A 14343-nucleotide genomic window follows, 5' to 3' on the forward strand; every position below is an offset into this window, starting at 1 on the left:
GCTACGTAAACTCGCCTAAAACAAATTCGCGACGGTATTAGCCATTTAATGATACGAAAAGATAAATTTTACTTACGGACAAAGCGCGCGAGGTCTGATGGGTTACGTAGTTGGGCTGCTACAAAGGTTAGAAGAAAAAAATTCATACGCGTGCCAATTAGGTAGTTACTCCGCCCCAATAATTTAGTTCCGGAACATTGGATGTAAAATAATATTATATAATACTGGCTGATTAGAGGTTGCGAAATTTACATTGTATGAAATTTAATTAACTAATTTACGGTACACTTTTTGGAATGTTAAAGAAACGAACTTCCTCCACACCATTTTTTAAACAAGAAGAGCAACTTCGCTGGTATTACCTGTGGAGTCAATATTGGTAATAACTGAGTGGTTCCATGAAATTCTATGCTACCCTACTCCTTCGCTACCCATGACAAAGTTTATCACTAGAATTCTGCAAAACACCGAAGAAAGTGAGTCACTCACAACAAAATATTTGTATTTAGTCTTGCTATGTCAAATATAAAATACTTTTTCCAGAATATATGCGTATTTTAAAAGTTCCAACTTATTACGTGTAGAAAGGAATAAAATTCAATAGGAGAAGTCAAGAAATGAGTCTTCAATATATAACGGGAGATTTCCACCCATTGTTCCACGCAGCTTGGTGAGTTTTTTTTTTATTATTAACTATTCGTAACTGATTTCCTTAAGTAAATCGACTTTTTTTAAAATAAAGCGGCAGTTAGCTTTATCCAGTAATGAAGCTCGTTGCTTCTGTAGTTTTAGGCGAATGTAATAAAAATAACTCGAAGTGGGGCATTCGACTCGTCCTTAGACTAAAATTACTGTAACATCGATGTCAGTGCTGTAATATGGAATTTTTAAGGTTGTTTCTTAGATTTCAGTCCTCTTTAAATTTTACCGGGAAAATCGGTAATTTTTTAAACATTTCAATTAATACTTTTCTCATCAGAGAGCCTCGTAACATAAATGCTCACTTCAGTATGTTTATATAAGTTTATGGACCAACTGCAGTGCTGCCAGCAAGGCTGGTGATGTAGCAATGATTGAGACAACCCCCAATTAGTGGTGATTGGCCAGCAGAACATAGGCCCTATGCGAGCAATGTTGTTGATTAGTTTGGCGATATATACTTTTAACAATCCGCCTAAAGAGATATTTTAATAACGTATTTGTAAAAGACAGATTATTAGCTTATATGACGTAGAAATATTACCTTTCCTGAGCAATGTAGAACAATTATAGATGTTATAATCTGTGCGTTTACAGACGTATTATAGATTGTATCTACATATATGGTATAGGGAAACGTCTATTGTATAAGTATAATCATGGTTTCCAGTAAAATTATGCCTTTTGAGAACTCTATTAAAATATCTCTTTATCAAATACATTAAACATTCGCTTTTACGCCTTTATATATATAACGTTTTTATTTTAACTAAATTTGAAATTGGACTTAAGCTGTAAGCACAGTTGGAAATATATTATTTATTTTAAAGATTTTTAAAAACTTTTACCAATCAATCTTAAAACGCATAAAAATTATAATCAAGAAGAAAAAGACATATACAACTTACAAAGATTCAAGAATGAATACCTTGGATGTGATGCCTCATTGAGGTTGGGTGAAATGTGAACTTTTAAAATTCCAAAGGCAGATTAACAAACAAAGTAGCTTTTTTACTTAGTCAGGTCACCACTCGACTACTTTATGTGGGGTTATGTCAAAGACAGAGTGTACAAAACAAAGCCACAAGATATTGATGATCTGAGAAATCGAGTTGTACAGGGAATACATGGGATTCCTCAACAAACATTGCAGCGAGTTTTATCACATGTTTACACCACACTAGCGCATTTTCAATCCGCTGAGGGGAAGCAATTTGAACACTTATTGTGAAACGTTAAGCTGGTAAGTAATGACAGAGTATCTGCTTAAAAAATACATAACGATGTTAGAAAATTCTTATTAAATATCTCTTCTTTTCCTTTATAGGGAACAATAAAAAATACGGGTTTCATTACAATTCTCCACTTTTCCTAATTTGTACCTTTTATGAATACCTAAAAAATGAGAGCTCAACTGAGTGGTGCTTAAAAGTGACAGTTTTTAGCTGCCCAAAAGTTAATTATTCCTATGTTGTAAGTAGTTTATTCTGGCTTATACAATTTTCAATTGGCAGTCATTTTTTACTGAGTTAAAAGAGACCTCTAGTTTGCGTTGTTTTTTTCTTTTATCAGGGGCTAGAAAATGACAGGTCACTTGATGGGGCTTTACATTTAAAATATTTGAGCTGCCCCCAAAATCCCCCATTTACGGTTTGTGAATGAAGCAGTAATTATTCCCAAAAAGTACTTCATAATATAACATAAATGTGTGGCGAGTTTAGTTTTTCTCGTTTGAGCCGTTACAATATTAGTCGGGGTTCTCCAGACTTTTTATTAACCCTGTATATATACCCATTTTACCTTCATTTTTTATGATATATGATTTTGTTAAAACTTATCTGAAACAGCAATTAGAACAAATTGAGTAAATGTGTGCGATTACTTAAGTTGATAAAGTCAAAAGGTGTAGGAATTAATTGAGCAGGGAAACTTTGCCAAACGACGTGATTTCCTGTGTAATTGGCTGATTACATTAGATCGGTTGGATGAATGGATTCAGTTGAATAGAAACCATCCAATCAGAGTGGGAGTGCAAGTTTTTTTATAAAGTTTGCTTGCATTTTCTTTCATAATTTTATGTAAACTTGCCCTTAATTTTGAAATTAAGGTGTCTATATCAAGATGGGGTTTATAGTATTATATTATATTAATACTAGTCTTAAATTTGGTTTTATGACTCTTAAAGGTTTCTTCCGCCAAAATGCCACCTCTGAAATGTATGTACGTATTTTTCAAACAATGCCACAGAAAAAACCTGGTGCTGTTTGGGGTTCAATATCTTGAAAAAGAATATAAGTTATTAATCAAAGTTATGCAGTTTTTAAGCGTGTTTGGGCAAAATTATAAATTTACGTCGTAAAAATGTTTCTGTAAAAATTGCTTGATATGCATTTTACGGGTTTTTGCCACCTAGATTTGCATTTTCAACGATTGTGTGGCGCGGAACGGCCTTAGCCTATCTGTTCAACTAGCTTATATTTTAGTTAAGTGAGTCAGAACCCATAGTTAGAAGAGTCATCAATAGCAGAAAGAAGTGCCGACACCACCTCCAGCCTGTCATATCGTATCTAATATGCCACGTGTTTGGTGTCTTATACAAATTTGCATGCGCAGAGCTTTCTTTTAGAGTTTAACAATATTCCAAAGTTATTTACTGTATCGGTGCAATTTTACCTATATCAGTTTTCCAGTATTTGTAACAAACTAGGTTGGCGTCCAATTACAGCATTATCTTATATATGTATATGTATGCAAATGCGATCAAATAAAGCATTACTGGACTTGTCACTCTAATTCCGCATTATGCGTGGTAAATAACAAAGTAAGGAACTTTATGGTAAAAATACACTAAAACATTCATTATAACAATTCGTGTCTCCCACAATTAATCTTATACTTCCCCCAAATCAAAGTGTACTAATAAATTCTTAATAAATAAATGCGCCCCCCCACACACAACCGATTGCTTGGAACATGCTGGGAACTGTTATTATTTAACTATCATTTGATAAAATATACGTTGAATTGAATTAAAAAATCTCGCTTTTTATTCCTTTATATAAAAAATTAGCAATATAACTACAATTACATTTAAATTAGTAAACTTGGCTCAAATCTTTGGAAACCATGGTTAATTTAAATAACTTTAAAAACAAAAAAAAACATTTTTACTAAATGAAAGCTTAGATGAAAACGAGGTTGGGATTTTGTTATTAAAGAACGTTTTTCTCTTTTTTTAACAGGAGTAGCAGCAGTCCAATAATGTAGATGATAATTCCATAACAAACATTACTATCCTAAACCTTGTTAGTTCAATATTCGTAAATATTTGAATTTCACTGAAGATTATGGAAGATTGAAGACACATGCACTTGAACCAACAGATATATTTATAAGAAAGCAATGACTTTCCACTTTAATCTCCCCCCCCATCTCTATGATCGTGAGGGTCAGATTATAAATGTTTGTTCATCGCGTAGTCAATTCTATTGTGTCGGCACTTGATTATGTGTTAAATTCTGTTTAGTATGAAAATCATGTATATTTGTAAAATCGCCACTAAAACTACCTTAGAAATGCCTATAAATCGTTTAATATACACATATATTATTATTAGAAGAAGTGTAATAACAAATTGTTGCCTCAACAGTTTTATTTAAACAGATCAAAGTGTAAAAATACTTTAAAGTTAAATCTGTACACAATTCTATTGGAGATAGCTATGATGCAATATATTATGAAATAGGGATTGTTTCTACAAGAATTTTGTGTTTTCATTTCATAATATATACAATTCGGACATACTGTTTAATATTATTATTCTGTAACATTATACAAAACTGTATTTTTCAAAAATAAAATCTGATTTAGGCCTTGAAAATATATTCCTATAACTTACGTGAATAGTGTGATTACAAAACATAATAAGAAGAAACGTCGGATTTCCATGTTCTACAAATTATGACTTGTGTGATATTTATGGCAGTAAGCTACCTCAACTCTATTGGTATTTCCCTTCCAGACTGTTTACTTGAATATATGTGTATAGAGTGATTACAAAAGATAATATGAAGAAACGTAGGATTCTCAGGTTCAGCAAATTATAACTTGTGTGGTACTTATGGCATTACGCTTATTACGAGCCAAATCCTCTCAAGCTACCAATAATTTTCGCTTCAAGTTTATCTGTAGTTCCTTTTTAGCCTGTTGAATTTCATATATTGGCTTGATGGTCATTTATTGATGACATATTCCCAGAATCTTTATAAATAAATAAATTCTTCTTTATACATATCTTATCGATATTTAACGTTTAAAATCTACTTTTCGAAGACATATAATATAATTTCTTCACATAATTATATGAGTTGTTTGTAACAAGTTCTACATGATATTTTAAAGGCGCAAGGAATACATTTCCTTGCGCCTTTAAAATATCGTTTTATTAACAAATATATTTAGTATCCAAATATTTGAATAGAACAATATAAACATTACACGATTGCTTCGATTACAGTAGTAAATACACGTCCTGATACACAACATAAAATATTCTAATGTTCCTGAATGGATAATCCCAAAATCTTAATGAGTCGATGAAAATTGTCATAAAGTGAAAAAAAAAACATTTAGAAGGTTGTGTGCGCTTAGTAAAGGAGTATTTGGTTCAGTGACATACTTTAATATTGTGTTTTTTCTAACAGTAAAAGTTTTGTACCTTTTAGCTCTGGAAGCTTGAATAAATATGAGGCCAGCACCGAAACAAATATACTGGTAGCAATTTACAAAATTAGCAACTGTAATAGGAACATACTTACGAGATAAATATTTATGCGTAAAAAAAGTTAAAAGAAGATCGTTATTCATACTGAATAAAGAATATAATTATAAGTAGTACTTTATGAGTTTTACAATATTATTCATAAGATTTAATTATTTTCCGTGATGTTTCTAAATGCTATGATATAAATTTACAGTGTTTTATAGATCTATTTACAGCAAAAAATAATCAGGTTACAGCAACTACATAATTCAGGTGGACAGCAGCCTTCAGACAAACATAAAGGCATTTTGGGGGCACTTCAATAGAACTGAAAGGCATGCTCAAACTCCACCTAAAATGTTCCTGAATGACAAGTCAACAGAAAAACCTGAAATGATGTGCAGTCTCTTCTCTGAAGTTTTTGCATTCGTATACCAATCGACAAGCAGTACTCCACCAGACTATGATTTTAATACAAATTTGTCCTTGGGTGGTTGCCATGTCTCGTGTGAGGAGGTTGAGAGACGCTTATCCCAGCTTGACGAGTACAAGGGACCAGGACCAGATGGTATTCCTCCAGCCATATTGAAGTACTGTGGTGGCATACTTGCTCCCCACATTACAGTTTATTTCAATGCATTGATGAGTTTTGGTATCTTCCCACACATTCTCAAACTTGGATACGTGGTGCCTATCTTCAAGAGTGGGGACCAGTCAGATATCAAAAACTACAGACCAGTGGTCATTCAGTCTTCGCTGGTAAAACTGTTCGAGGCAGTTGTTCTGTAGAGACTGTCATTAAGCGCTTAAGCCTCTTTGAGAAGAAACCCTCATACCAAGGAGCGCTATTTTTCAACCACATGCCCGATCATCTAAGAAATCAGCCACCTCAGTGTTTCGCGAACCAACTAACAAAATGGCTACAAGAAAAGCCCTACTATTCAGAGTCCGAATTATTGAGCACCTGAAACAGTGCAGCGCAAGACAAGAGCTCCCTCTGGACATCAAAAAAACAACTTTGTATTATATAACTATGATACAAAAGCTTTTTGCATTGTATAAATTTTACTAACCACAACTTTAGTATTATGACGCATGTACTATTCTCTATGAATATGTAAATAAAGAAAATTGTCTATTGTCTATTCTTTTTGAAGAACTTTATTGTCCCCATCCAGCATGGTTTTATGAGAGGACGCTCTGCTTCAACAAACTTGGTGCTTTATCAAGATAATATCGTCAACGCCTTCTCCCGCAACCATCAAGTGGACTCCATATACTTAGACTTATCAAAGGCGTTTGACCGTGTGTGTCACACACATCTTCTTACGAAGCTGTATGGACTTGGTATTACCGGCTCGCTGTTTTCCTGGTTTCAAGATTACCTGCAGGGACGATATTTGACTGTGATATTTGCTGGAGCTGTCAGTTCAATTTGCTGCTTCTTCGGGGGTTCCACAGGGCTCCCTCTTGGGACCCATTCTGTTTTCTGTATACATAAACGATCTAGTTCGAGTGATTCAAGCGTCACGTCTTCTGATGTTTGCGGATGACACTAAAATATACAGAGAAATAACGTCGCTTCAGAACTATCACTCACCTCAATGCGACTTGAATGCTATTGTGGAATGGTGCTGCCGGAATGATATGGTCCTAAATGACACAAAAAACACTGTGGTGTCTTTCCATCGAATCTCCTCTCCTGTTTTGTTCGTTTACTCTGTGAATGGCACCTTACTGGCTCGCTCTATGGTCGTCACCGACCTTGGAGTAACTTTTTCGTCGAGTTTGAACATGGAAAGTCAAGTTTTAAAGATAACCAAAAAAGCCAATGCTACTCTTGGTTTCATAATTCGAGTCTCTAGAGATGGGTTTTCTCCTTGGGCTTTGAGGACATTGTTTGTGCACCTGATGCAGGCATTGTTGGAATATTGTTCTCCCCCTGTGGCCCCTTACACCTCTGGACTCATCAGCGTTATTGAAAGTGTACAAGTACGATAGTTGCGTCTTGTTGGACTGCGTCTTGGCTATGCGTATCGAGGTGCCCATCGAGGAACTCCGTCAGCAGCTTTATCTTCCTACCTTGAGGTCCAGACGGCTGGTTGCTGACATCTTCTTCCTTCGCGGAGTTCTTACTGCGAAGATCGATTCAACAGAGTTGTTGAGTAGAGTTAACCTTCGTTGTTCTCGCCCGTCACGCTCGAGGGACTTGTTCGAGAGATGGCATCACTCGACGCAGTACGCCTTCAACAGTACACTGCCAAGATTACAACGTTTGGGGAACAGTCTCCCACGTGGTTTGGATTTTGTTTAGACTGAGTTTGCCTGCCTTTAAAAGGGAATTGTTCAAACTGTATGCCACATGAACATTTTTATTGTTATTCCTTGTGCATTTTTGTAACACCTTTTTTATTTTTGTTGTTGATTCTGTCAGCTTGGAATATTGATTGTGGTGGGGGATTCTGATATTTAATGGTTTGAAACTCTTGCTGTTTTAATCACTCTTTAAAAAACTGGTTTGATCTTTTCCATGTATATGAATGCCAATAGCTATATATATTCCAATATTGTCGTAAATATTTGCATGGCCTGATGTTTAGCATGGGTTTCCACTTTATTTATTATTATTAGCTTGGGTTTGTTTGAAGGTTTGTTTGTAATTTTGGTTATATTTGCATGTTATTTATACTATAAAAGATTAATATTAATTATTTACACTATCATTGCATGTTACAATCACTTGTTAAATTTTTGTCATTCTGTTGTACATATTCGCCATATACTTTACTGTAATTACTATTGTTAAAGGTGTTGACCGTTGAATAAATAAAATAAAAAATAAAATTTACCATAATTGGTTTTACAATCAAATAATTAAATTACCGTTACTTCCTTTTGAAACTTCCCTATACTGTGGTATCCTCCGCATTCCAGAGAGGCCAAACGATTTCAATGGAATGACCGCCGGTGATTCAATGGAGGTTCTCACAATAATGAGATCCTGGGGTACGGTTCTTGTCCAATAGAGACACTCGAAAGCGGCTACAGCACTGTTCGTAGTTCGCTTTGGAAGTAAGGGAGCTTGTTATTTTTAACATTAATCCAATCTTAATTATATATACAGTCTTTGTTTAAAGTTTGTTCGTGGTTGAGTTGAAAGGATATAGGATGTCGGACATTGCCATCGTTATATGTTACAAAAACAGTGTTTCGCCTCTGCTGGAGGGTTACAAACGTGTCATTATATAGCTGACGTATTCTGTGCTCCTGTGCTCCACTCTCTTTGGACCTTAAGATTTTGCTTTAGGCCTTAAAATTTGTTACAACTGCTGAACATTGGCATGTATTGAACTAGAGGGAACATATAATTTTCATTGTTGATATTAAAATTGTATACCACGTAAAAAACTACGCAGGATGAAAACTATTATAACTTTTTATCTTATAATTTCATTGAAACAACCAGAACAAAACGATGTATTCCATAAAAATTCAAAAGTTTCATTTCTATAAATTACAAATTTTTCCTCCGTTGACGTTCTTTTTGATTGAAAATGACTTTTTGTTTCACTGAACGATGGCAAATGTTCGGAAAAATCCTGTTCCCTTCAGTATGTTACTTGTTAACAAATAAAAGTTTTCTAAATACTTGGGGATTGAAAGAGAGCGTAGCAGACTCGTTCTTTTCAAACACAATGGCAGAATATTCGAGTCACTAACAAGGGTCTTGGATTGGGAAGGTGACCTTGTGATCCAAATTGTAAGAGTGGCTGAAATAAAATGACATTTGCCATCGTTCACTGATACAAAAAGTCCGTAACATTACGCTTCTTGTTCAATAAAATTTTTTAGGAAATATAATACAATAAATCCAATTAACTACTTATTTGTTGAACATATACATACGCTCAATATTAAAGGAAAGATGTCTACAGTAAATTTATTGAAAGTCGAAAAAACGATTAATGAATTTAAGATTTAACTAAATATTAACAATTGGTTGTTTAAAAGTACAATACGTTCGATAAAGAGAGGTTACTTGTACTATATTTAGAATGAAACTTATATTATAACTATCACTACGAGGGAAAGAGTCTCGAATTTTTGAATGGCTTTACGTTCTATAGATGTTCAATGGCGATGTTTTCAATTGCTCGGTGATGAAGAAGAGTGAGGAGAGTGACAAAGAGGCGGTTCCGTTACAACCGGAATGACACATCGAACAGGATATTACCGAAATCGTTGATAACAATTCACTTTTGTTACAGTGCCAAATTTCCTACACTGAAACTTTTCACTGATATGTTTCTATAGCTTAAAATACTGGCTACGTTAAACACTGCAGATTACTGAGTTCAAAGCACTGTGTAATGGTCAGTCATAGTAAAACAGCTCCTGTTCAATTTTAATTATGATGAATTATCACCTCAACATTGCTTATATCTGTTGACTGTGTTTTCAAATATCTTCAGGCGAATTCCACACATATAAATCAACTTTATTTTACATGTATGTGTTGTAAAATATATTTTATATAACTTATTATTTTTATTAATGTTGAAATGCGACATTTTACAAATCGTCTAGTAATTTTATGTTTTTGTGATTGAAGTTATGAAATAAAAATATATTTTTCTATCATTATGCTATTCACCTGATACAAGTACTTTCGTTACGTTTATTGAAGTATAAGAAATATTAATAAATGTTACAATAGCAAAATATAAAAAAATAATTGATATTAAGTTATCCTTCCGGAAATGACATCTTTGTACTAACTCACTAATATTTATTATTAGTATTTACATACGATATTAGCAGTACAGTGATGGAGACAAAATATGATGGCACGAACGCTCTTATTAAAGAGTGGTGCAAAGTATTAAGCGACCATATATTGCTGGGACCAAATGGAAAACAACTACAAAGAATCACATGCGAGGTGCGTGGTGCGGGATGGTTTTATTTGAGAGCAAAATGAAACGTTAAATCACATTCCCTTTATCATGATTGATTATTTCAGTACATCCACGGAGTCTTCGATTGATCTTTTGGGAGTAGAGGAAAGTCTTAATTTATCTATTGGCACAGGCAATATACTGTTGTATGCTATAATTTGGGAAAAGGTCTCGAGGTGAGAATGTCTCTAAGTAACACAACCAACACGAACTGTGCGGAGCTTACTTTTAGATAGTGTAATATAATCAATCAACACGGTGACGGCAACACCACTGAACTTCCAACTGTCTGCCCTCGCTTATCAACTCCTAAGCTTGTCAGATGGTCTGCGCGTAGGTTCGAGTTTCTGAACACTTAATCAGAGACTACGGTCGAGAAAGAATATAACAGACTGTTAGGCAGTCTTTTATTTATTAAGGCTTAATGAAATCACACTTCATAAAAATTACATTCTTTGGTATATATCATACTGGCCAAGTAGTACCTTTAGTGTTTTTCTTGTGTCCAGTTGAAATGATATAGTAAACAGGTAGGATGTTCATAGTAAACAGAATTAGCCATATTACGTAAAATACTTTGAGAAAAACGTCAAACAGAAAATTAGTGATATAATGAAGCATAATATCTCAGCAACACAACCACGTATGACCTTCGCTCTTTATTCCTCCTCTCAAATGTACTATTTACACCATAAATATAACATTAAATCAAACATTTATTCATTTCTCTATTCGATCGGATGGTTTCTTAAGTTAAACAATATTGTATAACAAATATTAAGGATAACCTTCTCTGATAAGTACAGTTGCTATTGTAGAAAATTTGAGAAAAAATTAAGCCCCAGAAGGCTTTTTTTTGTTGGAACATATCTTTCTTAAATAAATTATAGTTTTATATTCTAGATACATCTCAAATAAGTTTACGTTAATTTTGATACACTACGTGTACTACACTGATTGAGATGTTCAACGTATTTTAATGTGCTGATCCATTTATATTTTCATCTAGGTTTAATTATTATTTTAGAAACACGTGCAATAATTTGATTGCGATCCAAAATCTCCCATAACCTTTAGATGCGTTCATTACGTTCGATATCACCATGAGTTATTTTGAACCAATTATTTTAAATGTTGTGTTGAATACTATTTACGAAATGTTCTCTACATTATTCCTCCATTTCTATTAAAATAATGCCCCCTAATTATTACAAAACCAACAGGACGTTAAAAAATCAATACATATGTCTTTTCTAACAGGAATTGTTCCTGAATAACTGAAGTTTCTTCTATCGCTCAAATATTCATAAAAGGTACCCATAGCTATCCTCCCAGTGCTATCTCAAGATTTTGAAAAACTGCTCTAAAGGGCCTAGCTTGGTTTACTGACGTAATTCTCTGCTTCATGATTTTCAGTTTGGGTTTCGTAACAATAAACATGTAAATGTTGCTTTGTTAAATTTTCTTAATGAGATCGCTTCTACTTAACATGATTGTGTCATAGAGTGCTGTTAATGTATTCTGTGAGTTATACCACAAATGCTTTAGACTGTGTAAATCACCTTCTGTTTGTAAAACTATAATTTTGCCTAATACTTAATACTAATATTTTGATAAGGCACTATAATCAACAGAACATGCATCTAGTTTCCGACTAGTGAGCGTAGATTAGTTATGCCCAGATAAAGGCTGACTAATTAAGGTACTCAAGTACAAGTCAAATCGTTATCGGTATTTCATGCAGTTGTGTTAGTGTTCTTAACTACACAGTTACAGACATTTACTGCCTTTCCCTTGTTATAACATGTATCTCTTGCGTAATTGGGTTCATTTTTCTGTTGTGGATATCTCTTAATAGATAATTCAGGAGCTATTATGTTTTCAAAGGCACCCTTGTGTGATCTGAGCTTTTCCCCAGATTATACCCACATCCGTCATACAGAGACTCCAAATAAAGCGTTCTTTATTAACAGGTATTACTACTGCAGAGGGATTGTTTTACCAGTTGATTGTATATACCCATATTTTTACATATCTTTAGAATTCCTGGAACACATTTTGAGTTAATACAATTAATTATACATGAATTTAATGACCTGATGAATACCTAGCTTGTTTTAAATATGCATATTTAAATGAACATTACTTAACTGTTATGATAATCGTATAAAAGAAATGCATGAAGATATTAGACATGTCGATTAACTAATAATTTATTAACTACTCATTATGTGTAAAGTTTTATTACTATTAATAAAAGTTTTTGTTTTAAACTACTCTAATATTGTAAACTCTTCGTGGAGAAACTCATGGAAATCAACGCATTAAAAGCATTACGTTTTAATAACACAAATCATCAAGGCTAATTTTATTTTACATAGTATTTAAATATCACAGGTTATGTTTAAAATGCACGCATCCAGGTAAACATTTTCACAGAAACAATTAAAGATATCCGAGTTTAAATATCTTATCCATGAATAATAGATATACGTTATAAGTAAGTAGACTGAATAGCTAAGTGTCACATGAATATAATTTAGAAATCTATAAAAATGGTAATCATTATCAGATATTAGCTCTATATTGAATGATTTAACATCACCATTATGATGGTTGAAATATGTTTGATCCTATGGTATCCTTTACATGAATCATAAATTTTTAGTGAACGTCGATTAAGAGATATCAGTGAGCTGGATTACAGTAACAAATCATTACAGAGTGAGATTATAGTGATTCACATTGTAGATCAGCACAGAAACAGTTTATAGTGAACCCCTCAATTGGCTATCACATCAAGAGATCTGCACATTGCAATAATCATAAACCGAAGTGTATCTCGCTCCATTGGCCAAGTACGGTTCAATGTGTAGCCGACCGCAGCTGTTCTTATAGTGATGGATGTCATCAAAGTTTCACTATTATTAAAACAATAAGTGTTTTATATTAAATGAGAATTCTGTAAAATTTGTATACTAAATAATTGAAATTGAAAATGTAAATAAATAAATAAATATGCCTTTGTTATGCAAGTTAAAATTCTCAGAACAATTAATGTAAATAAATTTATGTGGACAACTATTTAATAAATAATAATAAATTTATTTCCAAATAACAACAAATAATTACAATAAATCCAACAGTAATACAATAATTCAAAAGTAATACTATAGTTCAAAATAAGGTAAACATTACATAGCATATATGAAAAAAATAACATTGCATATACAAAATAACATATACTATGTTTGAAGCTTTATCCTTAATAGTTTATTTAGAGCTACATCTTTATAATAATTAAATAGAGATAAATAATAATAAACCATCCATTCCCACTTGTGATGACTGTTAATTAGTATTTAAAGTTAAATGTTATAATCACGTTGTATGGCAATGGGCTACTTTACAAAATAGCTACTGCGAAAGTCACCGTGACACGCGCCGAATATGACGACATGTAGGAGGATATTTTGATGCATATTATCTCTGATGAGTAGAAGCCTGTTTGTTGCGATTGCGTGTGACTACGAGCTACCCAGTTCTATCTGATGCACGGCAAAGTTCTAACTACACACAGAGTTTGAGGTGACATTGTGTGTCACGTGACCAACGACAGATGTTCCAGTCCCTTACTCAGCAAGTGTTGCGTGTGAATACGAGCTAGTGAGGTCTATCTGATGCACACAAAGGTACCGTACTAACTGCACACAGAGTTTGAGGTGACATTGTGTGTCACGTGACCAACGACAGATGTTCCAGTCCCTTACTCAGCAAGTGTTGCGTGTGAATACGAGCTAGTGAGGTCTATCTGATGCACACCAAGGTACCGTACTAACTGCACACATAGTTTGAGCTGGCATTGTGTGTCACGTGACCAACGACAGATGTTCCAGTCCCTTACTCAGCAAGTGTTGCGTGTGT

The 14343-nt window shown here is 33.6% G+C and overlaps 1 protein-coding gene across 1 annotated transcript; it reads left to right on the plus strand.

The window, feature by feature from the left end:
• Window positions 1-7108: 7108 nt before the first annotated feature.
• Window positions 7109-7462, plus strand: LOC124369679. Its single transcript, XM_046827732.1, has one exon. It carries the CDS (start codon window positions 7109-7111, stop codon window positions 7460-7462), a length of 354 nt encoding a protein of 117 aa, XP_046683688.1.
• Window positions 7463-14343: the final 6881 nt, after the last annotated feature.

This window comes from Homalodisca vitripennis, chromosome X, assembly GCF_021130785.1.
Source record: "Homalodisca vitripennis isolate AUS2020 chromosome X, UT_GWSS_2.1, whole genome shotgun sequence".
NCBI classification, from domain to species: Eukaryota; Metazoa; Arthropoda; class Insecta; order Hemiptera; family Cicadellidae; genus Homalodisca; species Homalodisca vitripennis.

Excerpts from the sequence above, each read along its gene's own strand:
- LOC124369679 (XM_046827732.1), top strand. The coding sequence starts at position 7,109 with ATGGTCCTAAATGACACAAAAAACACTGTGGTGTCTTTCCATCGAATC.